This window comes from Danio aesculapii, chromosome 4 (assembly GCF_903798145.1).
Source record: "Danio aesculapii chromosome 4, fDanAes4.1, whole genome shotgun sequence".
NCBI classification, from domain to species: Eukaryota; Metazoa; Chordata; class Actinopteri; order Cypriniformes; family Danionidae; genus Danio; species Danio aesculapii.
Genome location: NC_079438.1, coordinates 49,300,943 through 49,328,458, shown reverse-complemented (window position 1 = coordinate 49,328,458; position 27,516 = coordinate 49,300,943). Strand labels below are relative to the sequence as shown.

The following is a 27,516-nucleotide window of genomic DNA, read 5'->3' as shown; positions in this document are numbered from 1 at the left end:
AAGTAAAGTGGTCGCAATACATCGTATTAGCTTATCTAATGAGGAGAGTTGGGATTGAATGGGTTAATTGAGCCCAGTTTTGTTTTGTGCTGATAGTAATGGGCATTTTTATGTCATGTGACCTTAGCGCTGGGTCAGAGGGCGAGGGTCGTCTCCCTCTCTCAGCCTAGAGTTTCAGTCAAGGCCCGCAACTCACCCAGAGGTACAGTAGGCCCCGCCCCCTGCTCTCAAATCTAACCAATCAAATCTCTCGACAGAGAAGCGCAGCCAGTTTGAGCACTAAGTGTCCATGTAGCAGTGTTGTCATCATCCTCCTCTTTCCCTGTTGCTAACTAATCATTGACCACCATGTCTGTTTGATTTATCTGTGCTGTTTGTGCAGGCGTGATGAGCATCTCTTTGCATGTGATCCACCAGATTTTTGTCTGTCTTCACGCGTCTGTAGAAATCACTCTGAAATAATTCCACCGAGTCTGGTGTTTATCCCTGAACAGTCTCCGCTGGTCGTCTGTGTGTTTTTTTTTTAGGGAAATGGGGCAGTATTCGTGGAAGTGGACGGCTCAGCACGTATAACCCTGATGTGGGGAACAGGCTGGCTGGGAAAGAGTCACCGCAGGCTAATGGAGGCCCAAGCGAGACCTACTTCCTCCGGCAACAGAGAGCGTACTTGTTCATCATTGGAGACAAGTCCCAGCTTAAGGTTACTAAAGTATAATTTAAAAAAATAAATCTAAAATATTACATGAATTATTATTATTTTTTATTATTTCTTTATTGGTTTTAATATACAAAATAGTATCAAAAAAACAGACAAACAGTTGAGACACTCAGTAACAGTAAGAAACATTTTCAGTATTTAAATATAATATAATAAACTGGTATTTAATTATTAATAATCAGTACACCTTCTAATTTGAACACTATGATATTTATTATTATTTTATTACTGCATGTTATGTAAAATTTACAGATATGTTTCTAGAATATAATGGTATAGATGCTGTATTTAAGGAATTACAGTATTGAACAGTGTGTGAACGAACTAATCCATCAGTCTTCTGTTCAGGGTGGAAAGCAGGACTCCTTCCAGCAGTGGGAGGTGGTGCCCATCGAGGTCTTTGACGTACGGCAGGTGAAGAACAGTTTTAAGAAGCTGATGAAAGCCTGTGTGCCTTCCTCCCTAAGCTTTGACGCAAACATGACCTTTCACCGCTGCCTGGAGGAGTCCGAGTGGATGAATCTGGTATGAATCCCTAGCTTTTATCCACTCTAAAAATGTTCAACTTAATATGTTAGTCAGTAATCAGATGGTGGAATAATTTTTGATGTTGACAATGTGTCTATGTGTCCCATTACAGCTTCACAGGGTTTTACAGGTGTCTGTTCTTGTTGTGGAGCTTCTTGACAATGGTTCCTCAGTCATGGTTAGTTTGGAGGACGGCTGGGATGTAACAACACAGGTAAGACACGCACTCATTTAAATATGCATGCAATTTTGGGCATACATGCATTAATAATATGCTGGGTGTAGGTGGTGTCCCTTGTGCAGCTGCTGTCAGATCCCTACTACCGAACCATCGATGGCTTTCGACTGCTCGTGGAGAAAGAGTGGCTGTCATTCGGCCATCGATTCAGCCATCGTGGAGCCCAAACACTTGCCAGTCAGAGCAGCGGATTCACACCAGTCTTCCTCCAGTTCCTGGACTGTGTGCACCAGGCAAGCTATTTCTGGAGGTTCCTTATCTTGCGTGCTGTAAAGCTTTCATTTACATAGATAAACACCAGGGTGTTGATATAAAGCAAGCTCCACATTCGTGGAAGAGGTAGTCCAAAGACAACATGTGAAACCTTATATGATTGGATATGTGCAAGTACATATACGCATTGTTCTTAAATATATGTTAATATACATATACTTATCCCAGCTTCCGCCTTTGTTACTCTAAATCGACCACTCCTTCGAAGATGAAATCCTATACTCTAACTCATCCAGATTGTGCAAGAGTCTTGCTAATTTACCCTGAAGATAAAGACAGGCTTTTTTTCCCCGCACACGTATAAAGAATGAGATTGCTTAATGGTGAGATTTCACCACTTTGCGTCTGGATTCGATAAGATAGCAATGACGATCTTATCATTTACACATTGAACATGATAAAGCTTTTAGAAATCCTGATCTCGTTTGATATGCCATGTTCTTGGCACTGATAAGCCAGCTTGGAAAAAGACGTCTTGCCCGCTCTTTTCTTCTGCAAAATAACAAGGACTTTATATTAGATTGGTGTGCTGCAAGGTTCAGTCTTAGGTCCGGTTCTTTTCTTTATTTAAACTATATATTGTTGTGTAAATAGTTTATTCTGACAAAATATATAGTTTTATATTATATATTCGCTATGACTTCATTTCTATGCCTTTGTACTGTTTGTGGATGTATTCATAATCTCTTTTCTGATTAATCAAAATGCATGCTGGTTATTTTCGACATAGTCCTTACTGTATACACTATATAAGGTGTCTCACAGGGTTCAGTCTTGGGCTTGGTGCTTTTTTAATATAGACTATATAAATGGTTCTATAGTCATGTTGTTTTTTTGTATAGAGATGTATAGAATTTTTTATTCAACAGAATAAGTAAGTTACTTTCGTTTTTATTTATTTTCATGTAAAGCATCAAGAAGGAACTTACCCACTAGATTCTCCGTTCCTTTAAAAAGCCCTAAGACTTCATTGTTTGTCAGGGTGTCTGCTGGGTCTTAAAAAGTCCTAAATTTTAAAAACTAGAACATTTTTACATCTTAAAAAGTCTTAAATTCACTAAAATATTGTGTTGTAGGTCTTAAATCATTTTAAACAGGTCTTAATTTTGCTTTATCCAAGGAAAGCTACCCAATTGGACTGACATCCATCCGATGACCAACAATACATCTCAATTAAACCTTTTTTTTAATAATTTGTTTTTTATTTCAAGGAGATACAATTGACCAAAGCAAAATCACCAAATTAAATTCCCTAATTAGGGAAAGAAGACAATTCCACAATTCCACATGATAATACCGGGCCATTAGAAAGTCTTTAACCCTGTAAAAGTCAAAAAATGTCATTCTTAATGGTCTTAAAAGAGTCTTAAGTTTGTCTTGAGAAAACCTGCAGAAACCCTGGTTTGTAAATACTTTCATAATTACTTTTATAGATCATTCAAAATTCACCATGTCTCTCTTTTTTTTAAACAATATTCGCATTATTGCAGTGTAAATATTCTTCCCTTCTCTCATTCTTCCAACAGATTCATCTGCAGTTCCCCATGGAGTTTGAGTTCAGTCAGTATTACCTCAAGTTTCTAGCCTACCACTACGTCTCCAACCGTTTCCGCACCTTCCTGCTGGACTCCGATTATGAGCGCATCGAGCTCGGTTAGTCTAAACCAACCAGTTATCAACTCATTGTCTATCATACAGCAACATTTACTCTTAATGGGACTGTGAAAGTTTCTCATTTTACCTAATTTCACCCTCATTTTGTAATCCTGTCTAAAGTCAAGCAAGTCCAGCCTATTTTACAGTATTCAATCATTAAATACTATTCCTCCTTATCCCAATGTTTTGTCTCTGTAGGAGTCTTATATGAGGAAAAAGGTGAGAGGAAGAGCACTCAGGTGTGCAAGTCTGTCTGGGATTACATCGACAGGCTAAACAAAAAGACCCCCATATTCTACAACTACATGTTTTCGCCTGAAGAAGAAGAGGTAACTTTATAATCTGAAATAGTGACTATTTGGGGGGAAAAGGCAGAAACCTTTACTATTCCCATAATAATATTTAGTTTTTTAATTAATTAATTTAAGTAATACTCTAGTGCCCTCTGTTGGTGACTGTGTATCCTTTCCTCTTTTTTTTCAGGTCTTGAAGCCCTACAGTTTCATCTCCAACTTAAAGGTTTGGGACTTTTACACGGAGGAAACGCTTTCTGAGGGTCCGTCCTTTGACTGGGAGTTAGTGCAGGGTCGGCAGGAGAAGCCACAGGAGGAAGCTGGAGACAGACAAGAGACGACGGCGCCCAAATCCAAGCGGAGGATTGTCTGGCCCTGCTATGACAACCTCAGTAAAGTAGTGCCTGATGCCATCACCAAACTCCTACAGGTGAGGAACAAACCCCTAACCTGATTTCACCTAGTGGGACATGTTCCTGGATTTTAACATCTGTGTTGATATTCCAATCAGCTAATCAGATTTAAGGGATACGATTATGTTATGATAAGTTTAGGTTTACAGTTAGGTTCATGCACTTCTACGTTGCACTTCTAACCGAAATAAAATATGAATATCACAATGTTTAGGCACCACTTTTAACTTTTTAAGTATTAAAATCAGCCAAACTGAAATAGAAGTAAAGGTAAATTAAAATAGTTTTAGAAATATTGAAGATATCAAATAAAATGGTTATTGGTATTGTAATATTTAATTATTTTTAATTCTAACCGCTGTCAGGTCCATAGTCAGGGGGGGTTCTGGTGGTTCGAAGACCTACCCCTCATTTAAAAGGTCCAGAATTTGTCCCATACATGAGCTCATTTGTCCTATTTTTAAATTGTGAAAATAACCCATCGTAAAAGCCTTTAAGACCAAGCGGAATCTTGTTTTGGCTGTCGGTATAGAGTTTGGGATGCCGAATTCTAACTGAGGAAAGTTGAATGTCCTGGCTAGTTTGTTATTTGCCTAGTAAATGTAAAACTTTAGGAGATTCTTATTTTTGTATTTTAAAAATAAGTATTGTCTTATTTCTTTATTCTAAATCTTTGGGAAATGCTTTTGGTACATCAAAAAGTATGGTGACGATGACCATCCGACAAGCGTTTGTGCAATTTTAAGCACAAAAATTGTGCTTAAAATCTCACTAACATGCAGTATTTATACCTTCTAATTAAATAGAAAATGAGGCGATTAACTGCAAAAAGGCCCACATTTTGAGAAAAAAAAAGAACGACCCCTTTCACTAGGCTGGCTACCGGCCTGAATGTTGTTAGTGTAATCCTAAGGGGAAAATAGTTTAAAATAAAAAGTTATAAAACACTTTTATATTTATATTATATTATATTATAATAATTTAATAATATTGTATTTATTTTATATAATTTGATGTTAATTAAAATTATAAAAATGTATTTAAGCTTTTATGTGAAACTTAAAATATATCACAAGTAGAACTCAGTAATTGAACTCATTAAGAAAAATGAAAAGAAAAATGATTACAAATGTAACTTAGTAAAAAGATTATTGTCTGTTGAAATAGTTGTTTAAATAAACCGAATAAAATATGAATATCACGACATTATAATAAAGGTAAGTTAAAAATAGTTTTAGAAATATAGATAAGGTGTCAAATAAAATAGTTATTAGTAATATTTAATATTTTAGTTTTTTAATCCAACCAATCTTGTTAGTGTTACGTGGAATTTTTAAGTGTTGCCTTGAATCCTAAGAATTTTTTTTTTTAAGTATTAAATTAAAAAATAAGTTAAATAAAAACACTTAAAAAGCTAAAAAGCACTTAACAAACTAGTTTAATTATATTATAATAATTTGAAATATTGTATTTATTTTTATAATTTGATGTGAATTAAAATTGTAAACATGTATTTAAACTTTATGTGAAACTTAAAATATATTACAAGTAAAACTCAAAGTGATTGAACTCATTAAGAATATAATAAAAAAAATTACATGTGTGTAACTTATTAAAAAGATTACATGAAGTTATTAAAATGACAAAACTTTTCATCAAATTAAAACTAAGTAAAGCATTTTTAAAAGCACCTAAAAATAATTAAAGCACTTATTACACGTATTAAAGCCATCAATAAATCCTGTAATAGTATGTAAATATGATCAAAAACCACCTATAGCCTTGACCAGACTTTTGTTTTATCACGTGAGGAACAAATATTTAATATATGTTCTAAAAAAATCCTCCTAATGTTCAATCTACCGTGTTTATGAGCAGGATGTGCAGAACCTTGAAACTGAGCTGGGACAACCTACAGAGAAGTGGAAGGACACATGGGACAAGATTAAAACGACCCAGCGGGTGGAATCCAGACTAGAGAGCAGGGTAAGATAACTTAACACCACCTCTAACCTGCATCTACTAATGTGTGACGTACTGATGGTCAGTTTGTGTGTTTGCAGCACTCCTTCTCCAGCTCTCTGCTGATGTCGTCTAATCTGAGCCACCAGCGGCGCTCTCAGGGGGTCTATCTGCAGGAGAGCGGCCGCGGCTCATCCATTAATCTGGCTCTGGACTGCGAGGTCAGCGCTACATCTACACCCGCTGCAGGACGGCCCAGTACAAGCACTCTATACAGCCAGTTCCAGAGCACTGAGAGCGAGAACAGGTCTGTTTACACTTCCTACACTTCTTTTCTGAAGTTTTAAGTGCTGTTTACCTTTGTTTACCTACATGCCTACATGGTAAAATGAATGAAAGATGAATAATCTCTTTAGTAAAACTTCTATCTCTTCTTTATTTAGGAGCTTTGAGGGTATTTTATATAAAAAAGGCGCTTTGCTGAAACCTTGGAAACCCCGTTGGTTTGTACTGGATAAGACCAAACACCAGGTACGTCACTGCAACAACAACAACAATAATCTCCTCTCTTTTAGTTTCAGTATAAGTCTTGATTGCTATATATTTGTGCAGAGTTTTCAGCATGTTTTTATATCAAGAGTACATCATTTTGAGATTTGATACTGACGCTCCAGTGTTCTCCTCTCTGTAGTTGAGATACTACGAAACAAGGCAAGATAAAGAGTGTAAAGGAATGATTGAACTGGCTGACGTGGAGTCTGTCATTCCGGGGACACCTGCCATGGGAGCCCCCAAAAATATAGACGACAAAGCCTTTTTTGATGTAAGACCTCCATAATATCATCAGCTCACACTGCTTCATTCATCATCATCATCATCATGTCTGTTTTGTTTCAAATTATTGGCTCTACTGCCTGTTTGGGAAACTTTCATTTAAAATAACTGAAACAAGTCATAATTTCATTAAACAAATAATGTTGTATAAGATTCTGTATTAATAATAATAAGATTGATGATAATAATATTAATCATCATCATCATCATCATCACATTAAACTAATAATACAAATAATCCTTATCACAATGAAATCTGAGTGAGAATATTGCATGAAAATTACGCTTGGCATTTTAATGTGATATTAGTATCACTAAACTTGTTCCTCCAGATTCTTTTCTCTCTTTTCACTACAGCCAAATAATATTCAACATGTCCATAAAACTACTGCAAAAAAATCTAATACATTACCTTAATAGATGAACTGTGGATAATAATGACACAATTTTTAAAAACTTCACCCAAGTTCATCAGAAAATGCAAATTTACCTACTATTTACTCTCCCTCATGTGCTTTCAGAACTTGAAATCTGTTAAACACACAAAAAAAGATATTTTGAAGCATGTTGAAAGCCTGTAACCATTGACTTCCATAGTATTTGGTTGTCCTACTATGGAAGTCAATGGTTGCAGGTTTTTGTGCGTCCCCCTCACTTTTAGAGACAGACCATTTAGAAACAGGTGATTAATAATTATATGAACGTATGATCTAAAATAAAATAAAATAAAAAATAAACCCAGCCAGAAACATTGTAGATATAAAACCAATCAAAAAATACACCTCACGAGTAGGCAAGTCTTTTAAAAAGTGAGTAAAATAAAGTGTAAATGATTTATTTTCTTTCCTTTTCCTTCTCTGCCAGCTCAAGACGACCAAAAGAGTGTACAACTTCTGTGCCCAGGACAGCTCAAATGCGCAGTCATGGATGGACAGTATTCAGGGTTGCCTATCTGATGCATAGGTGTCGGACCATAGCAGAAAACATAACTGTGATGCATAGTAAAGAGGAGGGGCGGAGCCAGTGACGGACAGTAGCCTCATAGCCAATGGGGAGCCACTCCCCGGGCGTTTACAGAGGAAACAGGGCTTCCCTAATGGTGGTATTGAACTTTGCAATGTCGCATCTCAACATTTCAAAGACTGATATCCGTGCTCGGCTTCAAAACCCTTCCTTCACTTGTTTGAAAAAAAGGCATGACCTGCGATTCGTCTTCAATTACCGCTCGCATCCCACCATTATCGCTCCAATACTGCCACCTTTCAGCTATGCAGGGGCTCAAAAATGCCCACTAACTAGCCACACAGCTACTAACTAATCACTGTTCCACGGTTTTAAGGCAAGTCTGGACGAGTGCATCGATTTCTTGCCTTCTCATTGGCCGGTTAAGTTCTCACACTCCCTTCCGATTGGTCGGCTTCATCACGCAACGGTTCATGAAGGATTTTGTGTCTCTTTTTGTGTTATTCGTTATGAGATAATATGAAAACTAAAGATCCATTCCTTGCCGTTTTTATTTGACGACAAAAAGCCATCTGGAGATTTCCAATTCCGCCTGTTTACGAAGAAATTACAAACCACTATTCGCTAAATTTTTAAGGGATGTTGAAGGAAAATGGAGGGATGTATTGTGTCGTATTTATGCACGATTGATAATTCAATTTCGTTTCTTTATTATAAGAAAGGCGCAGACTAAAAGTGAGAGGACGATGTGTGGAGGGTTTTTTTTGTTTCATCAAGTGTCTGTTTACACCAATCAGAGGCCAGAGGCTGGAAATAATGATGAAATATATGCAAACCTGTAAATATCCATTCCAAAACAGATATCAGATCTGCCATATCTACTTAAATCGCAAAACTGAATCCCATAATCAAACGTGGAGGACATACGCTTCGGATATCCAGCCTCTGAGCCTCGGATCTGTCAAAAATCAGTGTTTTAGTTGTAGTCTGTTACCTCTTTTCTGTTTTGAATCCTGTACATAGAGGAGTTTGTTTATATTATTCCTTTAGAGAGAGAGAGAAAGAGTCTATTTTGCTGGACTTGGACTGAGGATGCATCAAAGTATCACCTGTTTATCACAGGATCTTTTGTTTTGTTTTTTAATACCAGATACACAAACTAATACACACACACGCACACACACACACAATGTAAAATAGGGTAATACTTCCGAATTGTTGACAACGAAATTTGAATTGTAGATTTTTGTTCCAATAACTCCCTTTGTATATAATATTCAAATGTGTATGTTAATGGTAGTAATTTATTTAACTTTTGTCTCCTGAAATATGACAGCACCACTTAACTTTTAAATTAGCGATCCAATATGTGCCATTGTTTATCTCTGTGTTAACGTGACTAATGATATAAATATATATATTTTTTGGAAACCTTCAGATGTGACTCAAATAAACCCGAAATTTTTCCTTTTCTTTTTTTTTTTTCCTCCATGCTTCACATAATTCAAGTCCTGGTTTTCGTAACATCTGAATTCTGTCTGACAGCAAAAACTGCGTAACGTTTTTATTTATTTTTCATGCTTTCTTTTTTTTAAATTCGATTCTCTCATCTGATCCAGGTTGTGTTGTCAATCATGCCATATATTTTTTAGGATTAAACCACTGTGGGGTTTCATGGCCTCCTTATATCTGTGTGTGTGTGTTGCTTTTGTCTCTGTTTACTGTAGTTTTATTCATGAATTATATCACCCTGCAGCCCAAGAGGAGTTACTCACTGAAGCTGAGCAGGGCTGAGCCTGGTTGGTACATGGATGGGAGACCACATGGCAAAACTAGGTTGCTGTTGGGAGTGATATTAGTGAGACCAGCAGGAGGTGCTCAACCTGAGATCTGTGTGAGTCCTAATGCCCCAGTATAGTGAAGGGACACTATACAGTCAGTGAGCGCCGTCTTTAGGTGACTAAAAATCCCATGGCACTCCTTGTAAAGAGTAGGGGTGAAACCCTGGTGTCCTGGCCAAATTACCTCCTTCAGCCCTTACCCTTCATGTCCTCCCCAATCATCCCCATCCACCGAATAGACTTGATCACTGTCTCTCCACTCCACCAATAGCTGGTGTGTGGTGAGTGCATTGGTGTCGTTGTACTGTGGCTGCCGTCGCATCATCCAAGTGGATGCTGCACACTGGTGGTGGTGTGGAGAGACCCCCCTCATGATTGTTAAGCACTTTGGATGTATGGCCATACACAATAAATGTGCTATATAAAAACACATTACATTAATTTAAGGATGACAATGTTTACTGATTCCTCATTAAATCATCAGAAAATCTGCCTGACTTGATAATAACTAATAAGTCAAATTAGAGGTGAATTTTAAGGTTTATAAACGGGTAGAGTTCCCCATCTATCAATATAGATTTACAGGGTTCATGCGGTCATGGAAAACTTTGAAAAGTCATGGAATTTTGACATGGTATTTTCCAGGGCTGGAAATGTTTTGGAAAAACAAAAATCCCCACAAAGTTTTTTGAAAGTTATGTAAATTAGTTTAACAAATGTCTGTAAACTTGAATATAGGTTAGTTGTCTTTAATTATTTTCAGTCTTTGGCCAAAAACATGGTCTTACATAAATATTGCATAAGCATTCAATTATTCATTCATTTTCCTTCGGATTAGTCTCAATTTCAGAGGTACCACAGCAGGAATGAATCGCCATGTGTAAGCATTATCGAAATAAATTTTCTATATCTATTTTATGACAAACAAATTCAAACTAAATAGATTTGTTTTGTGTTTTATGATGTTATTATGAATTTGAACATGCATAGTTTTTCCTATTTTTTACGATGTACAGTTGAAGTCAGAATTATTAGCCCCCCTTTGAGTTTTTTCTTCTTTTTTGAATATTTGCCAAATGATGTTTAACAGAGAAAGGAAATGTTCACAGTATGTCTGATCATATTTTTTCTTCTGGAGAAAGACTCATTTGTTTTATTTCGGCTAGAATAAAAGCAGTTTTTAATTTTTTTAAAACCATTTTAAGGTCAAAATTATTAGCCCCTTTAAGTTATATTTTTCTGATAGTCTACAGAACAAACCATCATTATACAATAACTTGCCTAATTACCCTAACCTGCCTAGTTAACCTAATTAACCTAGTTAAGCCTTTAAATGTCACTATAAGCTGTATAGAAGAGTCTTGAAAAACATCTAGTAAAATATAACATTTCATTCCATGAAACATTAGGTCATGAAAATTTACTTTGACCAAAAAATCATGGAATTTTATTTGTAAAAATGTGTATGAATCCTGGATTTAGGTATTCAGCCCAAAATAATCTCTATCGTCTTGTTCTGTTGACAAAGTATGTTTTGTGTGTTTCACAATGACGATGATATTTATTTTTGACAAATTGGTGTATAATTGTTTTATTAAATTAATAATAAAGCAATATATGCATACAAATGTATTAAATTCAAGTACAGTGTCTACTTTAATTTCCCAGTGATGAGTTGCAGCTGGAAGGGCATCCGCTGCGTAAAACGTGCTGGATAAGTTTCGGTTCATTCCGCTGTGGCGACCTCAGATTAATAAAGGAACTAAGCCGAATAGAAAATGAATGAATGAATGAATGTCTACTTTAAGGATTATAATAAATTTGGAAAAATAAATGCATTCACCTAATAAAATATGTAAAAAAAACAACAACATACAATACTTTTGGTCGTTTAAAACATATAAACATTATTAATATGCCATTAATTCTGGTAAATAAGCAACTCTTACACTGAATGACATTTTCTGAAGGTGTAAATCATGGTAAATGTGTATGTAGACATTATTTTTGCTCAGAAGAAATCAAACTAATGTACAGGAGTTCAAATATACTGTTTTAATGCACACAGCTGTAATTGATCCTCGTGAATTATTGTTAAGTCCAATAGCGCCATCTGCTGGTAATTTATTAACATTACAATAGCCAGTAAGTGGGTTATATTATGTGTCGTATAACCTAAATATAGATCAAATATTAATATAGATTTTTATGAATTGTATTTATCGGCCATTCCAACAAGGTTTGGATCAATATATCCTCATCATTGTATGATTATCACCAAAACAGCAATATATTCCAAGTTTCTGTAACCCTTCGATAGCTCAGTTGGTAGAGCGGAGGACTGTAGCGGGTAATTAACACTGACATCCTTAGGTCGCTGGTTCGAATCCGGCTCGAAGGAGGATATTTATTTATTTCTGTTTATATTCGCATCCTCGTTTACAGTAATAACAAGTTCACATTGGGCTCTATGGGGTTGATTGTGACGAACTCTGTAGCATTTTTTGTACACTGAACACCCCCGCAAAAATATAATAATTTAAGCATTCTTCGTTCCAAACAAACTCTACTGCGGATTAACTGAAAAACATAGACATGAAATATAGATGTCTAAAACATGAGGGAAGCAAACTAATTCCGCAGCACATGACGTCACTCTGTACCCTTCGATAGCTCAGTTGGTAGAGCGGAGGACTGTAGAGCTTAATCACTGATATCCTTAGGTCGCTGGTTCGAATCCGGCTCGAAGGAGGTCGTTTTTTAACATACGACTCGTATAAGCGTATAATTTCAGGTGTATCAATAGTTCGTCGTATGGCAGTATGAATGACTGAAATTATATTTAACTTTGCACTATTGAGTGGATGATTGAGCGAGTCTGTGATTCACGACGGACAAAAAGTCAGGTTCTATTTATACTATACGTTAAAACACATTCAAGTGTGTTTCAAACGAAAACTTATACAAATGTCTGCTTATTTTGTTTACAAAACATTTTACTATTTTTTATCGACAAAGATTGTGGCTTTTATTTTGAAAGACTGTCGTCGTGTCGCTGATGACGTAGAATCATATCTGAAGCGCTTTCTTCACGCTGTTCTCACATGGAGAGCTAAACATGGAGAATTCCAGTACAGAAAGCGTAACTAACAGCAAGGTAAACAATGTTTTATATGCTTATGTGTGTTTCTGATCATTCGGTGTCATTGTGGGACACTTGGTACGTACAAAATATATTTAGTGTATGCTTAAAAATGTCCATTCATAATTTAAACTTGAATGATGAATAATTGAGCATGTGCATCAAGCATGAATAGCTGTAGACCAATTTAGTAAAGGAAGATGTAGCTCAGATTATAAATAGATTTTTAACATATTAGATTGCAAGTCACGGCATCAGTAACACCGCCACCCTGCCGAGTTAACTTAAACCTTGCATGCTAATTACTTAAAGATACACTCAATGTTTTTGTTTTCTAAAAATAATAATAACCATTAGAAATAATTCAACGAGCATCACTTTTGAGAAATAGCATAGTTTATGTACACTTGCATGAGAAAAACACATCAGTTTAATACAAAATATTTTATTCCACATGTTCTCCTAGGGTGTTTATGTCACGTTACTGAATAATGCTGAATAATAATAATAATAATAATAATAATAATAAATAATATTAATATTTAGGGGCTGCACGATGTTGCAAAAATCTAATATTGCGATATTTTGTTTATTCTGCGATTATGTATTGGGATATGAATGCAGTTTCACTAAATGAGTTGAACAATTTGGAAAGACTTTATAATTTTAGATTGATTGGAATGATTCTGTATAGGAGGAGTGCATAAAATATATTAAACAATCTAGAAGCATCGATAAGTTCAATAAAGAAAAAGATACAAATTAAATAAACAGCGTTTTATTGTTTTCCGAGGGGTCAAACTGTATTCAGGTATACAGTAATTGAATACTGAAAAGTAAAATAATCCACGTGGTCTTCGTTTTATAAACAATTCAATAAAATGTATCTTTATCAACTTGACCAAGTTACTAATAGTGCAATTTCATAGGCCTCAATGCTTTTAAAACCCCCACACAGTCACAAATCACTTGCAAAATGATCAATTATAATCCAGACTCAGTATTGCATGTACTTGCGATGTGACCATTGCGAATGATCAGATTGTGATATTGATGCTCAAATGATATAATGTGCAGCACTAATAATAATGATAATAACTGATATAATAATAATAATAATAATAATAATAATAATAATAATAAATAGTGATATTTATTTATCTTGCACAAATTTCGTTTCTTTTCCAGGATCAAGATGAGACCAAATCTGAAAAAGAGAAAATGGAAGTGGATATTAAGACTATAAACGCAGATGTGTTAATTGGACCTACAGATGAACCATGCAGCAGCGAACAGAAAGAAGATCAGGTCTCCAGCATTCAGCATGAACAATCTAGTGAAGAGAATTCAGAACAACAACTTGTAAAAGAAGAAGCAGAGGAAGAACATTTTACCAGTGATCATTCTGGACTGACAGGAGAAGGTCAAAGCTCCGGTGGTCAACCTGGACTAATAAGAGATGCTTTAACCAGTGATCAATCTGGACATGCAGATCAGATCTCCAATATTAAATCTGAACCAATAGATCAACAGAACTTTAGTGTTCAGTCTGGCCCAGCAGAGATGCAATGTGGGACTGTGGTCAGTCCACAGTCTGGCACTGGATCGTTGGCATTGCTGAGCATGCAGTACAGAGGAAACAGCTCGGATGAAAACTGTTCAGACAGGTAAAATCATGTGACATCATGTGCCAACCTCAATTAAACACCTGAACCAGCTAATCAAGCCTCTCCCTTCTCATTCTATCAAAACCCGAAATACTGCCAAACTGAAGTTGTGTTCTTTTTCGAGACCAGGTCATTTGGTGTGTGACTCGCCATCTTTCCCCACCTCTCTCTTTCTCCTCCATGCTGTCCCATGATGTCAAGCACATAAACACATTTTTAAGCATTAAATAAATTATATTTAATATTTAATCCTTGTCTCATATATAAGTTCATTGTTTTTTATGATGGTATAACGGTATTGAAACTGATACCGTTGCTATTTTTAGATCCCGCAGTATACCATATTACCGTCCAAGCCTAATATACTGTGATATAAGCTTCAGCAATTAATTAATAGCATCTTTTATAATCTCATCTATTATAATTTTATTAAACACCTGCAAGGAATGTTCAGTGCTGAATGATTTCGTTACTTTTATTTAGTGACTCAGACTCTTCATCCTCCACATCCTCATCTTCATCCTCCTCTTCCTCTTCGTCCTCTGAGCCTGAGGTAGTAATGATGCAGAATAAACCAGAAGATGATGACGACGATGAAGGTATTGCCGGGGGCAATAAAAGGTCAGCCCCAGTCAAAACACATGATGAGCTGCTCATTGATGTAAGTTTTAGGATTTTTCTTCTTTTCCAACAGCAATTTATAAACCAAAACTGATGTTTAAAAGTTTCTCAGTGTCTTTGAATGGATTGTGAATTATCATCAAATGCATAATCATCCAAATATTCTACTTATTAGTGATATTAGAGGTGTAATTCAGAAGAGTTTTGTCATCAAGGAATATAGATTTTGGGATTCAACCTAAAATTATATTTATAGTCTTGTTTTTAATGCAAAAAACATGCAAACAAACAATGCGCTATGACATACCATACAAAAGCAAACTATTGATTCATGTGTCCTGAGACCCATTGTCATTTGTGCCAAAATTAGGCTGCTAACTGAATTACTGTATGCCTGACCGGTCCACTTGTGATTGATCCAACAGAGCCAATGTTAATAGCAGTCATAAATGATAATGACTTGTAAAGTGTATCTTGTGTGCAGGACCTTCCTGCAGTGGAAAACTTGATCATCAGCCTCCCAGAAGATACAGAAATGGAGCCCATCGGCACAATATCAAGCATTGTGGAGCAGTTAGGTATTCAGACATCTGCCAAACCACACATGTGTATATATTTATGGCATCAGCAAGCATACTAGCTAGATTTAAAGCACTAAAAATGAATTATTTGTGATTAGTGATCGTGGAGTCATACAAGAACTTACCACCCTTGAATGAAGAAAGTGTGTTATTCAGCAAAAACAGAAACTCCGTCGGCAAGGTCGGTAATAAATAGAAGTCAAATTTATTCTCTAATGTTTTGCAGTGTGTTAAAATGTATGCCATTTTCAAAGATATATTTGGGAATAATCAGCTTGTCGATTTCTCTTCAGGTCTTTGAAATATTCGGGCCAGTTTGTCAGCCCTTCTACGTTTTACGGTTCAACTCCCATGACGAAATTGCACAGAAAGATCTAAAAGTTCGAGACCCGGTGTACTTCGCCCCCAAACTTAAAGATTTCACAGACTACATCTTTGCAGACAAACTCAAAACGTAAGCTCATGACATTCATTTTATTTATTCGAAAGCTCTTTTGACACCTGTGCTATTTTTCCACAAGCATGAACAAATGATTCCTCTCAAAACAGGCTCAAAGGTTCAGATGCTTCCTGGAAAAATGACCAGGAACCTCCCCCTGAGGTAAATGTGCCTTTTCATAACAATTATGTAGGAAATCAGGTCAGCGCAGGTTTAATCTGTGTGGAAGAGCGTGGCATCCTGCTCTAATGTGTCATCAGTGTTATCTGTTAATGATGGATTGTTTAGCCTCTCTGCTGATTGGGTTTTATTCTGTGTCTGCGTAGGCACTTGACTTTAGTGATGATGAGCAAGAGAGGCTGGCTAAACAGAAGCTGAAAGAGCAAAAGAGACGCCAACAAAATGATTCTGACTCAGGTGGGTCAAGTGGTTTAATAAAGGGGCCCTATATTTATTTTGGGGACTCCAGCAATAGGTTTACATGCATTTATGGGCAAAAAAAAAACATTTTTTTTAACATTTTGTCTTGTGCTGGGCAAAAATGTATCCAGATTAATCAAAATAATCCTTTGATTATAATATAATAATAGTAATAATAGTTTGTTTTGACTTAATGTGTGTGTGATATATATAATTATAATGTAGATGTGATGCATGTGTAGAAACAACACTGTACAAAACAATTTGTATTTAAATATTTAAATTTCTATATATTTTTAATCATATACACATATTTTATATCTAAAATATAATAAATATTTTCTCAAATATATTCATGCATGTGTGTATTTATAAAAGCATACTAAATATACACAGCACAGACATTAATATTATGTCAAAGCAACTTGTATTTTGGACGCGATTAATCTTTTCCCAGCACTAATTTTGTCATAATGTGTATAGATATATATTCAATTTCTCATAATATATAATACACATTGCGTTTGCTCAAAAGCATTTACAGCATAATAAACTTTGCTCCATTTATTGTGAAGTTTGAATTGGAAATAGGCATATGAGACAAATTCCCACGTTTTATCATTGTTTACATTGTTGATTCGTTAATCGAATGAATAATGCAACATGTTAACTTAAGTGGCTCACTGTTACAGGCATAACAGGATGTGTGAATGCCAGTCAAAACAAAAAAAGCATCCTCAAATGTGCAAATGTTTGCAACTGTAAATAAAAGGCTAATAGGATTGTAAAAAGATTCATTGATTGTCCTTTTAATGATTGAATATAAATACTGATATACATCAAGGCCAAAAAAAATACACACTGGTGCATGCATGTGTTCATGTGAGCAAACAAAACTTGTCTTTTCTTTTCAAATGTGAACATTAGGATTATATACAAAATGTTTGCTTAACCAATGATCAAAAAGGTGTATTAGATTAAAGGATTACTGAAAAACCTAGCCGACGTCTTGCATTCAAAACAGTTACACACTCGATAAAAGGCAAAAGTGACACTTAAATAAAATGTTTCAGTTTTATTTTTAGTGACGGGACATGATGCTGCAAGCTAAATTCGAAAACTTGCTTGTGCACATGGCTCAATGTAGCTAAATGCTAACTAAGTGATTGGCTGCATGTTGTGGAGACCTATGAAAGGGAACTTCCAGCAGAGTTTCTGGATTTCCCTACCCCTCTGGCTGACAACCAAACTTTATTCTTGTACAAATGTCCATGTATGCTTGCAACTTCTTTTGAGCTTGTAGGGGTGGCCTGCCTATTTATTTGATTACTTTTAACTTTATGTTCAGGGAGGAAGGGAAGCTTCCTGTATGTTTCTTTAAAGATTTACAGGTAATTTAGGTTATTTACTTTCCAGATTCTTTTGTTTGTTATTTTTGCCTGTGGCCACCCTGAAGAGGTTCATTTAAATTATTATTATTATTTTTTTCTATAATCTATTCAATTACTCTCAACTTAGTGTCCATGTTTGGTTGTCGACCGAAGGAGATTTTTAAGTTTTTCTTTTTTGTTTTGTTTCCTTTGGGAAATCCACCACCCACAGCCTCTCTTTTCGTTTAAAATGCCCATGTTGCTTTCCCCTAGACTTGGGGCGTAATAGCACTAATTTTTAATCTATTATTTTCATTGTTTTATCAGAGGATGAATCGGATGCACATAAAATGCCTCAAAAAGCTGCTCGGAGGAAGCCCAGACAGAACCGCAACCACCCTCGCGGGCAGTACCACAATCGCGGTGCCGGTTTCCACAGCAACTTCCACGCTCACCCCCGGTTCCCACCTGAATACATGTTCCGTCATCCAGATCCACAGATGTTTCCCTATCAAGGCCCGATGGTTCCACATTTTCCCAGGCCATCACCCTATCACATGGGCATGGCCCCCTGGCCCCCAGGGCCTAATCAGGGGTTCATGTTCCATCCCCCACCTCCTCCACCACCACCTCCTTATCAATAAACCTGTGACTGAATCACTGTCTGTGCCCTAAATGCAATCACAATCTTTGTATACTAATATATCTGTATACAAGTGTATAGTGTGGATCAATCATAACTGTATATTATCATGGTGCACTTTTTAAAATGTATTAAAATGATTAATTTCTCATATTTAGTGTCTCTTTCTACGCGCAGATCTGTTTTAATGACGATCATGTTACAGTGAAATTTAATAAACTGTATTTTTCATAAAGTTTGAGTTGTTTGTGACAACAAAACTAGGACAGATGCTTGAAACACATACGATGTAAGTGGATTTATAATGAGTTTCAAGTCTGAATTATTAGATACATTATTAAAACTGTCATTGGCGCAGAATATCATTGAAAATCAATTACTTTCTATATTCTGTTTACATTTGCACAGGTTCTGTACAAATACCATTATGGCATTGATCTGTTTCAGATATACTACTACAGCTCAAGTTATTCAGCCTCGAACAGTGAGTGATTTCTTGTTTTTTTTAACAATATTGTTAAATAAGTTGTATAATTACCAGTTTCGAGTAATAAAACCACTTATATTTTACTAAAACATTATGGTTATTAAAGCAGCATGAAGTTAGTTCTGGGCTTCATTAGCTTTGGAAGAGAATTAATTTACTTCGTAAGCTGATATGTAGTGCATTGGATCTATTCGACTCCTGTTCAACCATATATTTAAGCTGATATGTACGTTTGATATAATACAAATGTTTAATATTGTACAGTTTTTAGCCTTTTAATAAAGGTTATGTTAATAAAACTTTCAATTAAAATAATGCAAGTCACTCTGCAAAGTTGCGTTGATTACAGTTCAATTTGTTTCAATCTAAAATGACACCCTTGGGTCAATTTTTAGCAAAACAGTGCCCTATCCCATGATCCCATGTCCTATTTCCTATTGATATTATGGGTGTCCAGGGATGCTCTGGTCTTTCTGTTGTTTGTAAAGTGTAATTCTGACCTCAGTATCTCATGCGTTGGGACTCAAGGTTGCAGTGTGTTTCCAGCAGATTGACAGTGCTCGGGGCCACACAATCCATCTGGGAACTGGCACTTTCATTGGCTTCCGTGCAATATGGGGCACCTGGATGGAAAATCTGGACATGTCTCAACCATGTGAACCACTACATTAGTTACATTAATATTAGCTTATTCTGGTTATAATTAGGTGTGTATTTTCTAAGGACAGATTAATTTAGAATTTAAAAACAATTCTGCAATTGAAAATGTTTTGATGAAGATATTATATTTTGTAAGTTATAATATTTCTTCTGAAAGTTCCATTTTGGTCATTTTATAACCTGTTCTAATAATAATAATAATAATAATAATAATAATAATGTTATGTTCCAAATGAAAATGTGTTTTAAATTCAGAATGAACATCATCAAAATAAATGTCATCAATAGTTTGAAGTACAAACCAAGCATTTTATTTTACTCAATCATATGTCTATAACTTGTAAACCCAGAGCAACTGAATTTCCAAGTGGTCTTGTTTATTTTCAGCATATATTTAGGCCACACAAGATGGTTTATTTAGGTATTTTTCAATTACAAATTATGACTGGAACGTGCGTAAACGTCACCTCCTATAATACAAACTGCGATACTTGGAAATGTTTGCTTATAAAAGCCCCTTTTTGACCCTAATTGATATTGAAAGTCTTAATTGAACATAATCTAGAAGTATATTCGGTGATTCGTCGATTAACCTTCATTTATAGCAGCTACAATGTCGTCTTTGTTCGTTTGTTGACTTTGACCTCATAACATCTAATGGTGTTTTGCTGTGTTTATATAATGAACGGAGAGAAAATGATCGAACTGGAACTCAAATTAGCGTTACGTAAACGGGCCAGCTGTTTAAGTATAAAGTATGTTTCGTGTTTTACCCACATCATTTTTGGCGTGTCATTTGAGGGGAACGTTTCTGGCCCTGTTTCAGCAGTGTTTCAGTTTCCTCCTTGGACCATTCGGTTGCCAAGCAACGCCATCAGGTTTCTGTGACAGAGAGTGGCAGCTCTTCGCGCTTTTTTTCTCTCGCGTTGACACGGATCTCCTACAATCTGAATATTTTAGGCAAAACAAAGATACTGAGCTCCTGCAAATGGCGAAGTGTCTCTCAGCCAGCTGTAGTTTGTTAATGACGGAAGTAAATGTCATTTCCTTGTGGTATTTAAAGTAACGACCCCTGCGTATTGCGTATACAGTAAACAACAAGTCAATAAACAACAGGTGAGTTGACCATTTTGACTAATGTGTTAGCTACAAACGACCATTGTTGTCCCCTTACTAGTGCTTTACAAAAATAAATGATCCCTAATGTGTGTTGTATTGTAATGTTTGTGTTTTGTGGCTGTCAAAAACAGTAGCAAACGTATACATTTCTACCGCGGAAGTGTACTCATTCATTCATTTTCCTTCGGCTTAGTCCCTTAATTCATCCAATAGTATCTGGATGCAGCCTTTATGATGCAAGCTGACATTGCATCACTTAACGATGCGCACAATGCACTCAATGGAGTGAGTGACGTCACTGTGACGGGTAGGGTTAGGTGAGCACATTAAAAAGCATTGGATGCAGCTCAGATTGCACTGCACCAGGTCTGCATCCAGACCCCTCTCAATTCATCAGGGGTCGCCACAGCGGAATGAACCGCCAACTTACCCAGTATATGTTTTACGCAGCGGATGCCCTTCCAGCTGCAACTCAGTACTGGGAAACATCCATACACACTCATTCACACACATACACTACGGCCAATTTACTTTATTCGTGTTGCCAGCGCAAGTGTACTGTGTACAGTAATTTATTCTACTTTTTATTTATGTAGGCCTATTAATAATATATAAAAAATAATAATTCTGCATTGTTTATATTTGTTTATTTATTTATTTAAAGCACTTTCTTGTGCTTTTGTAATGTTTAAAAATGTCACTCATTGAGTTTGGTTGTGTATTTTTTCGAGTTAGTAATTTCTGTGCTTCAAACATGTTTAATTATTAAATAAATAAATAAATACATATGGAGAAAAACTCCATTTATCCAAGATGTTGTGTTGAAAATTCCACCAATCACTCGCGTTGTTAAAGGAAAAATCCCAAGGGGAAAAACTGAATGGGGAAAAATGCTTTCAGTGTTGCACGCGATGCGTTCATTGTGAAGTAATGAGTACCATTTCACTTGCATTTACTCAACAGTGTGCAGTATTCAGTAAGCAGTGAGCTGTTTTTTTTTTCTCATTTTGAATACAGTCTAAAATACTAAGAGATTGAATGAAACTGTTTTTAAAAAGTATTTTCTCATAAAAAGTGAATTCTGTTCATGCATATTGGTAAAATCTTTCTTCTCAGGGTTTTGCATTGCTGTGTAGTCACGTCTTTCTTGGCCGTCTGCCCAGTCTGATCCTAAACGGACTGCGAGTTTCAGAATGAGGCCTCCATGTTGTTTTAATTAATCTTGCTGGGAGGATGAAGGACCAGATCTTCCTAAATCACACTTGGAATGTAAATATATACGCCCAAAAAGGCTTTGATTCAGCTGACTGCTCTGAAATTGACTCAAATTTTTGAAAACAATCTTTTTAAGTTTATGGAAATGCAGAATTTAAAAAAACAGTTCATTCAGAAATGGAAATTCTGTCAGTTTATCTTCCTGATGTTGTTCCAAACCTACATGGTAACTTCAATTATGGAAATTGTTTTGAATAATGTTGGTGACTAAATAGTTTTGGTCCCCATTGACATCCATTATGTAATGGAAATCTATTAGAGCAAAAGTTTTCAAAGCAGTTTCTTTAGATTTTTGCAGAATTGTTTTTGTTGAATTAAACGAGGATGACAGAAGTGTTATTTTTTTGTTTATAGAAAAAAAAGAATAATAATTGAATAGAATTTATATTTATTTCACATAAAAAATACTTTATTAACAAGCTTACAGTCATGTATAAAATAAAAATATTAAATATTATATTAAAGTAATCATATTTATAACAAAAAGACTTTACAATAAAATAAATTCTACATTTATTTCAAGTCTAAATAACAATATTAATTAAAAAATAATAATTATGATGATATGGTTAAATAAAAATAAAAGAAAAACTCTAAACCAACTTTAATATTAACTTTTTTTTTAAAGAAAAAGTAAATAAAGTCATAACTGAATACAAAATAGTGTTATATAATAATATATTAGGGGCATCACGGTGGCGCAGTGGGTAGCACAATCGCCTCACAGCAAGAAGATTGCTGCTTCGAGCCCTGGCTGGGTCAGTTGGCATTTCTGTGTGGAGTTTGCATGTTCTCTCCATGTTTGCGTGGGTTTCCTCCGGGTGCTCCGGTTTCCCCCACAGTCCAAAGACATGCGCTATAGGTGAATTGAATGAGCTAAATTGGTCGTAGTGTATGTGTGTGAATGTAAGAGTGTATGGGTCCCAGTGTTGGGTTGTGGCTGGAAGGGTGCTTAAAACATATGCTGGATAAGTTGTCGGTTCATTCCGCTGTGGCGACCTCAGATTAATAAAGGGACTAAGCCGAAAAGAAAATGAATGAATGAATTATAAAAGTATTATGCAATATATTATGAACCAGATTATTACTCTCATTAGTGCAAAATTCAATTAATCTAATTCAATTTTTTTCTATAATGCTTTTCCCCATAATTGTTGTTTCAAAAGCATCAAGATTCTCCCAACAATTGATTTCAGAGAAAATGTCCTTCACACAAAGCAGCTCAAGAGTTAAACGATGACAAAAGAGCAAACTGAGCTGAAAGATAAAGGGGGAGCAAGAGAGCTTGAGTGAGTGAGCGAGCGAGAGAGAGAGAGAGAGAAGGAGGGAGGAGAGACGAGAGCAGGACGCGCAGCAAACGACACATAATACACAGCGAGTAACGGCAACATAAGCTGTCAGAGTCCTGAGCTGCACACAGATCTCATTAAAGGTAAGCAGACCAGTGCTTCCATGTCTCTGAAACACCCTTGATGCTTTGTTTTGTTTTGGTATGGAGGAGACAATAAGACACAGCCGAGAGAGGAAACTGCACGCTTGTTAAGGAAGAGCAATAAATCCTCTGTAAGTGATGCCTGCAGTTGTTTACATGGTTATTGGACTGATCTGTGTGTATTTATGTGTGTGTGTGTGCTTCAGGATGTATCGACCGTCGCAGCACAGTGTGTGTGGAGCCTGACGTTCCTGATCGTCCCTCCTGTTTTCTGACCAGACTCACTGCGTCTCTGCTCTGCTGGCGAGTGTGTGTGCTGTGTTTGGACATCTGATTCTCCCTCTTCCTGAGGCCTGTCCACTGCGGTCATGGACTGCGGATTGCGCCTGCCACCCGTCATCGAGGAGGTCTTGGATCCTGCAGGTGTGTGTGTGTGTGTGTGTGTGTGTGTGTGTGTTTCTACAGGTGTTCGTTTGTGCAGTGATGCATGAAAATAATTATTGTTTTCTCTCCTCCTGCCTGTATCTGCATTGCTATCTCGTCTGGAAGAAGGTTGTTTAGGAGGATGAGGTTGATTTGGGTCTTTGTCTGATGTTAAAGAGAAACAGAGAGAGAGAGAGAGAGAGAGAGAGAGTGTTTGGTTTGTCATTCTTGGAGTTAAATAGATATAGATATTGTGATGTTTGTTAGTCTTCTAATGCACCTGCAGCACTGGAGAAATTGTGTTGTTTGTCTGGTGATTTCTAGATAAAAAAGAAAAGAGTTTTATTCAGAAGTAAAATGGTTCAAAATATTGAGGTTTATTTTGAGAGTATTCTTGAGTTTGTATCGTTGTATCTTAGGTTGTAATTGTTTTATTGGCATTTTCTATTTTAATAAAACAATGATAAAAACAAAAAGAAAGTAATGGAAAATAATATGTTAGTAGTTAGTGGGTTAAAAAAAGATTTAGTTGACAATATATAACACATACATTTACTTAGCTGATTTTAATGATTTAATTATTAATATTTTTAGGCTAAAAATCCCCCAAAGTTGGTTACATAAAATATCAGATGATACATCTATCTTTGAATTGCATAAATGATTTTAAGGATTTAATTATTATTTTTAGAAAAAAAATCCTCCAAAATAATAACATAAAAATATCAGATGATACATCTATCTTTGAATTGCATAAATGATTTTAAGGATTTAATTATTATTTTTAGAAAAAAAATCCTCCAAAATAATAACATAAAAATATCAGATGATACATCTATCTTTGAATTGCACAAATGATTTTAAGGATTTAATTATTATTATTTTAGGGGACAAAATCCACCAAAATAATAACATAAAATATGTGAATTGGACAAATTATTTTAAGGATTTAATTATTAATATTTTTAGGAAAAAAAATCCCTCAAAATTAATTACATAAAATATCAGATGATACATTTATCTGTGAATTGTACAAATGATTTTAAGGATATTATTATTATTTTTTTAATCAAAAATCCCCCCAAAATTAATTACATAAAATATTAGATGATGCATCTACCTGTGAATTGTACAAATGATTTTAGGGATTTATTTATTTTTATTTTTATGAAAAAAAAATACCCCAAAATAATTACTGTGCATAAAATATCAGATCATACATCTATCTTTGAATTGCACAAATGATTTTAAGGATTTAATTATTGTTATTTTAAGAAAGAAATTCCCCAAAATAATTACATAAAATATCAGATGATGCATCTATCTGTGAATTGCACAAATGTGTTAAAAATTTCTAAAATGTGTCAAAGATGAGACCCGTTGTGTGTCTGCATTAAATTTAAAAAGTGATGCCAAATACTGTATAAAACCTTTAAAATGCAAGCAAATTGTCCACTTTATTGTTTTAGATAACGTTTGGAAAAATAAAATGAGAAAATATGGGTGAAATAATCTATAATTCTAAATGTAAATAAAAAATCAGTTATCGATGATGATAATAATATGTATACACACAATTCTGATATGATTAAAATGATTGATTATTATTTTTTGGAGATAAAGATTTTGAATTTATATTATAAATACTTTTTTGAACAATCTTTTTATTGAGATGTAACAGAAATGTGACAATATAAGACATCACAATCACATTTACATCTTTGTTTTCAAGTACAAAAAAAAGAGAGGAGAAAAAAGGGGGCATATGTTGTTTTAGCTAGTAACAGATTAACAATATATATATATATACTTTGTGCACGCATTCATATTTTACAAACTTTTCATAATAATCTTCTCATGGAGGGAAAGTTTGTTTTTACTGTGGTCATCTTATGTGTCTGCTAATAAATAAGTCTGTTTCATTTTCACACGATGCATATTTCAAGAAACTGCATAGTTTGGTTGATGAATGCAAAGCCTTTGAAGATGCACAGCAAAGGATTATGGGAAACTGCATATTTATAATTAGATATGTAGCATGCTGGCTGGTTTGTTATTAACAAACTATAATAGTTGCATGCATTTATGCACACTAAAATGCTGTAGATTTCTCCTTACAAGTGATTTTATGTCCTAAATAGCTGATTTTGCAGACTAGAGGGATTGTTTTAAATTGAGCCTCTGATCAAAAGCAGAGCTGTATGTGATCTTCAAAGCTTCAGTCCCACCGTCTCCATCTCTCTTACTGCTTTCCCAATATACATCGCCCCCTGTGACAAGATACAAATGTAGTTTTACTTGATCTCGCTTTAAATTTGCAATATTTGTTTCTGTAGGTGAGTCAAACACACATGCCTCCTCTATGCAGTGCTTCTCTAACAATTGCCTCTAAATGGCCTGCTGATTTATCCAGCAATAATGGTGCTGCCTACTATTCCTCCATGCACCAGACGCCCACATGCACACATTTTTCCAATGTCACTTGCATTCCCTGTCCGCCCCCGGATGATGAAAACACACATTCTTTCTCTGGCCGCCCACATTTTGGGTGCCTGCAAAGTTTAGGTCAAGTCGAAGCTCTGAAAAGTTTTTCGCTACTGCAGTTCATTTGCATATTGAGACCCTTTCTCATTTCATGCTGATTGAGTTTTTGTTCCAGCCCAACTGCCCTAGAAAACTATGCTTGAAATTGTCCTGCAGCCTGTTTTTAGGGCTTTCGAAGTCAAAACTAGTTTTTCAGTTTGACAAACTAAAAAATTTAGTGGTAGTAGTGGAAACTTTATTAATCCATGTGAGCAGAAATTAATTTGCCACCATTGACATTTCAATTACAGAAAATTTATAGACAACCAGCACCACAAAAACAACTACACCCAACTACATATTACAATCACATCTGAGCAATAAATATAAATAAATAATATCTGAGCAATAAAAACAAAATTATTACACTCACAAATTACACCACTTCATAAAAAAAACCTGACAGCGGTTGTAATAAATGTTTATCATCCTAATTCGGGGGTGTCAAACTGAGTTTTTGGAGGGCTGCAGTTCTGCACAGTTTAACTTGAACTCTAATTACATCTGATTAAACTAATTGAGTCACTCAGGATTGTTTGAAACCTTCAGGTAGATGTGTGGAAGCACGGTTGGAACTAAACTCTACAGGAACTGAGTTTGACACCCTTTTCCAATTCCTATATTAGCATGAAAATCAGGATTTTATATTTCTCACAGTTGCTAGTTTATAGTCTCGTAATTCTGACTTTATTTATGTCTTGCAATTTTGGCTTTTCTCTCAGATATTACCTTGACAAATCAACTTGGCATTTTAAAAAAAGTCTGAAATGTGAAATGAATTAAGAATTGAGAGGGACGAAGTCAAACTTCCCAGTTCTGTTTATTTCTTGCAATTTTGAGTTTATGTCTGGTAGTTCTAAGAATGTTTCACAGATTAAGATACAGATTGAGAATCACAATTAACTTGCAGCTTTTAAAAAAAAGTCTGAATTGCT

At 35.3% G+C, this 27,516-nt stretch overlaps 3 protein-coding genes and 2 non-coding genes across 12 annotated transcripts in view; all 5 read left to right on the top strand.

Moving 5' to 3' along the window:
* sbf1 (SET binding factor 1) overlaps nt 1–9,566 on the top strand; it is a 73,843-nt gene extending 64,277 nt beyond the window's left edge. For 4 of the 5 annotated variants that reach the window (XM_056455926.1, XM_056455923.1, XM_056455922.1 and 1 more), the window contains 13 exons: nt 128–202; nt 528–700; nt 1,067–1,243; nt 1,359–1,460; nt 1,532–1,717; nt 3,284–3,410; nt 3,612–3,742; nt 3,897–4,136; nt 5,998–6,105; nt 6,183–6,388; nt 6,525–6,612; nt 6,773–6,904; nt 7,780–9,566. In XM_056455926.1, coding sequence (XP_056311901.1) covers nt 128–202; nt 528–700; nt 1,067–1,243; nt 1,359–1,460; nt 1,532–1,717; nt 3,284–3,410; nt 3,612–3,742; nt 3,897–4,136; nt 5,998–6,105; nt 6,183–6,388; nt 6,525–6,612; nt 6,773–6,904; nt 7,780–7,878 — 1,844 coding nt within the window. In that variant the 3' untranslated portion in view covers nt 7,879–9,566. The remainder of the gene's footprint in view (nt 1–127; nt 203–527; nt 701–1,066; nt 1,244–1,358; nt 1,461–1,531; nt 1,718–3,283; nt 3,411–3,611; nt 3,743–3,896; nt 4,137–5,997; nt 6,106–6,182; nt 6,389–6,524; nt 6,613–6,772; nt 6,905–7,779) is intronic. The other variant, XM_056455924.1, reaches the window with a different exon arrangement.
* Nucleotides 9,567–12,029: 2,463 nt separating this feature from the next.
* trnay-gua (transfer RNA tyrosine (anticodon GUA)) lies at nt 12,030–12,120 on the top strand. Its single transcript is given in 2 exon segments — nt 12,030–12,066; nt 12,085–12,120. It is a non-coding gene; the product is annotated as a tRNA-Tyr (tRNA).
* Nucleotides 12,121–12,382: 262 nt separating this feature from the next.
* Nucleotides 12,383–12,470, top strand: trnay-gua (transfer RNA tyrosine (anticodon GUA)). Its single transcript is given in 2 exon segments — nt 12,383–12,419; nt 12,435–12,470. It is a non-coding gene; the product is annotated as a tRNA-Tyr (tRNA).
* A 300-nt stretch (nt 12,471–12,770) lies between these two features.
* On the top strand, nt 12,771–18,837 carry naf1 (nuclear assembly factor 1 homolog (S. cerevisiae)). Its single transcript, XM_056455103.1, has 9 exons — nt 12,771–12,876; nt 14,050–14,528; nt 15,012–15,189; nt 15,634–15,727; nt 15,829–15,911; nt 16,024–16,184; nt 16,280–16,331; nt 16,496–16,586; nt 18,287–18,837. Exons 1-9 carry the CDS (start codon nt 12,838–12,840, stop codon nt 18,601–18,603), a joined length of 1,494 nt encoding a protein of 497 aa, XP_056311078.1. The 5' UTR covers nt 12,771–12,837; the 3' UTR covers nt 18,604–18,837.
* Nucleotides 18,838–23,465: 4,628 nt separating this feature from the next.
* The window catches only part of LOC130223189 (coiled-coil domain-containing protein 136), a 37,946-nt gene continuing 33,895 nt past the window's right edge, over nt 23,466–27,516 (top strand). For 3 of the 4 annotated variants that reach the window (XR_008836619.1, XM_056455920.1, XM_056455918.1), the window contains exons 1-2: nt 23,466–23,575; nt 23,782–23,998. Coding sequence is in view for 3 of the 4 variants with exons in the window: in XM_056455920.1 (XP_056311895.1) it covers nt 23,944–23,998 (55 nt within the window). In the remaining variant the exon portion in view is untranslated. Of the gene's footprint in view, nt 23,576–23,641; nt 23,707–23,781; nt 23,999–27,516 lie in introns of all 4 variants that reach the window. The other variant, XM_056455919.1, reaches the window with a different exon arrangement.

What these genes read in the sequence shown, in the direction of transcription:
- naf1 (XM_056455103.1), top strand. Translation starts at nt 12,838, where the DNA reads ATGGAGAATTCCAGTACAGAAAGCGTAACTAACAGCAAG. An exon ending in TTTGCAGACAAACTCAAAAC is followed by an intron (nt 16,185 to 16,279) that starts GTAAGCTCATGA and finishes CTCTCAAAACAG; the next exon opens with GCTCAAAGGTTCAGATGCTT. An exon ending in ACAAAATGATTCTGACTCAG is followed by an intron (nt 16,587 to 18,286) that starts GTGGGTCAAGTG and finishes TTGTTTTATCAG; the next exon opens with AGGATGAATCGGATGCACAT.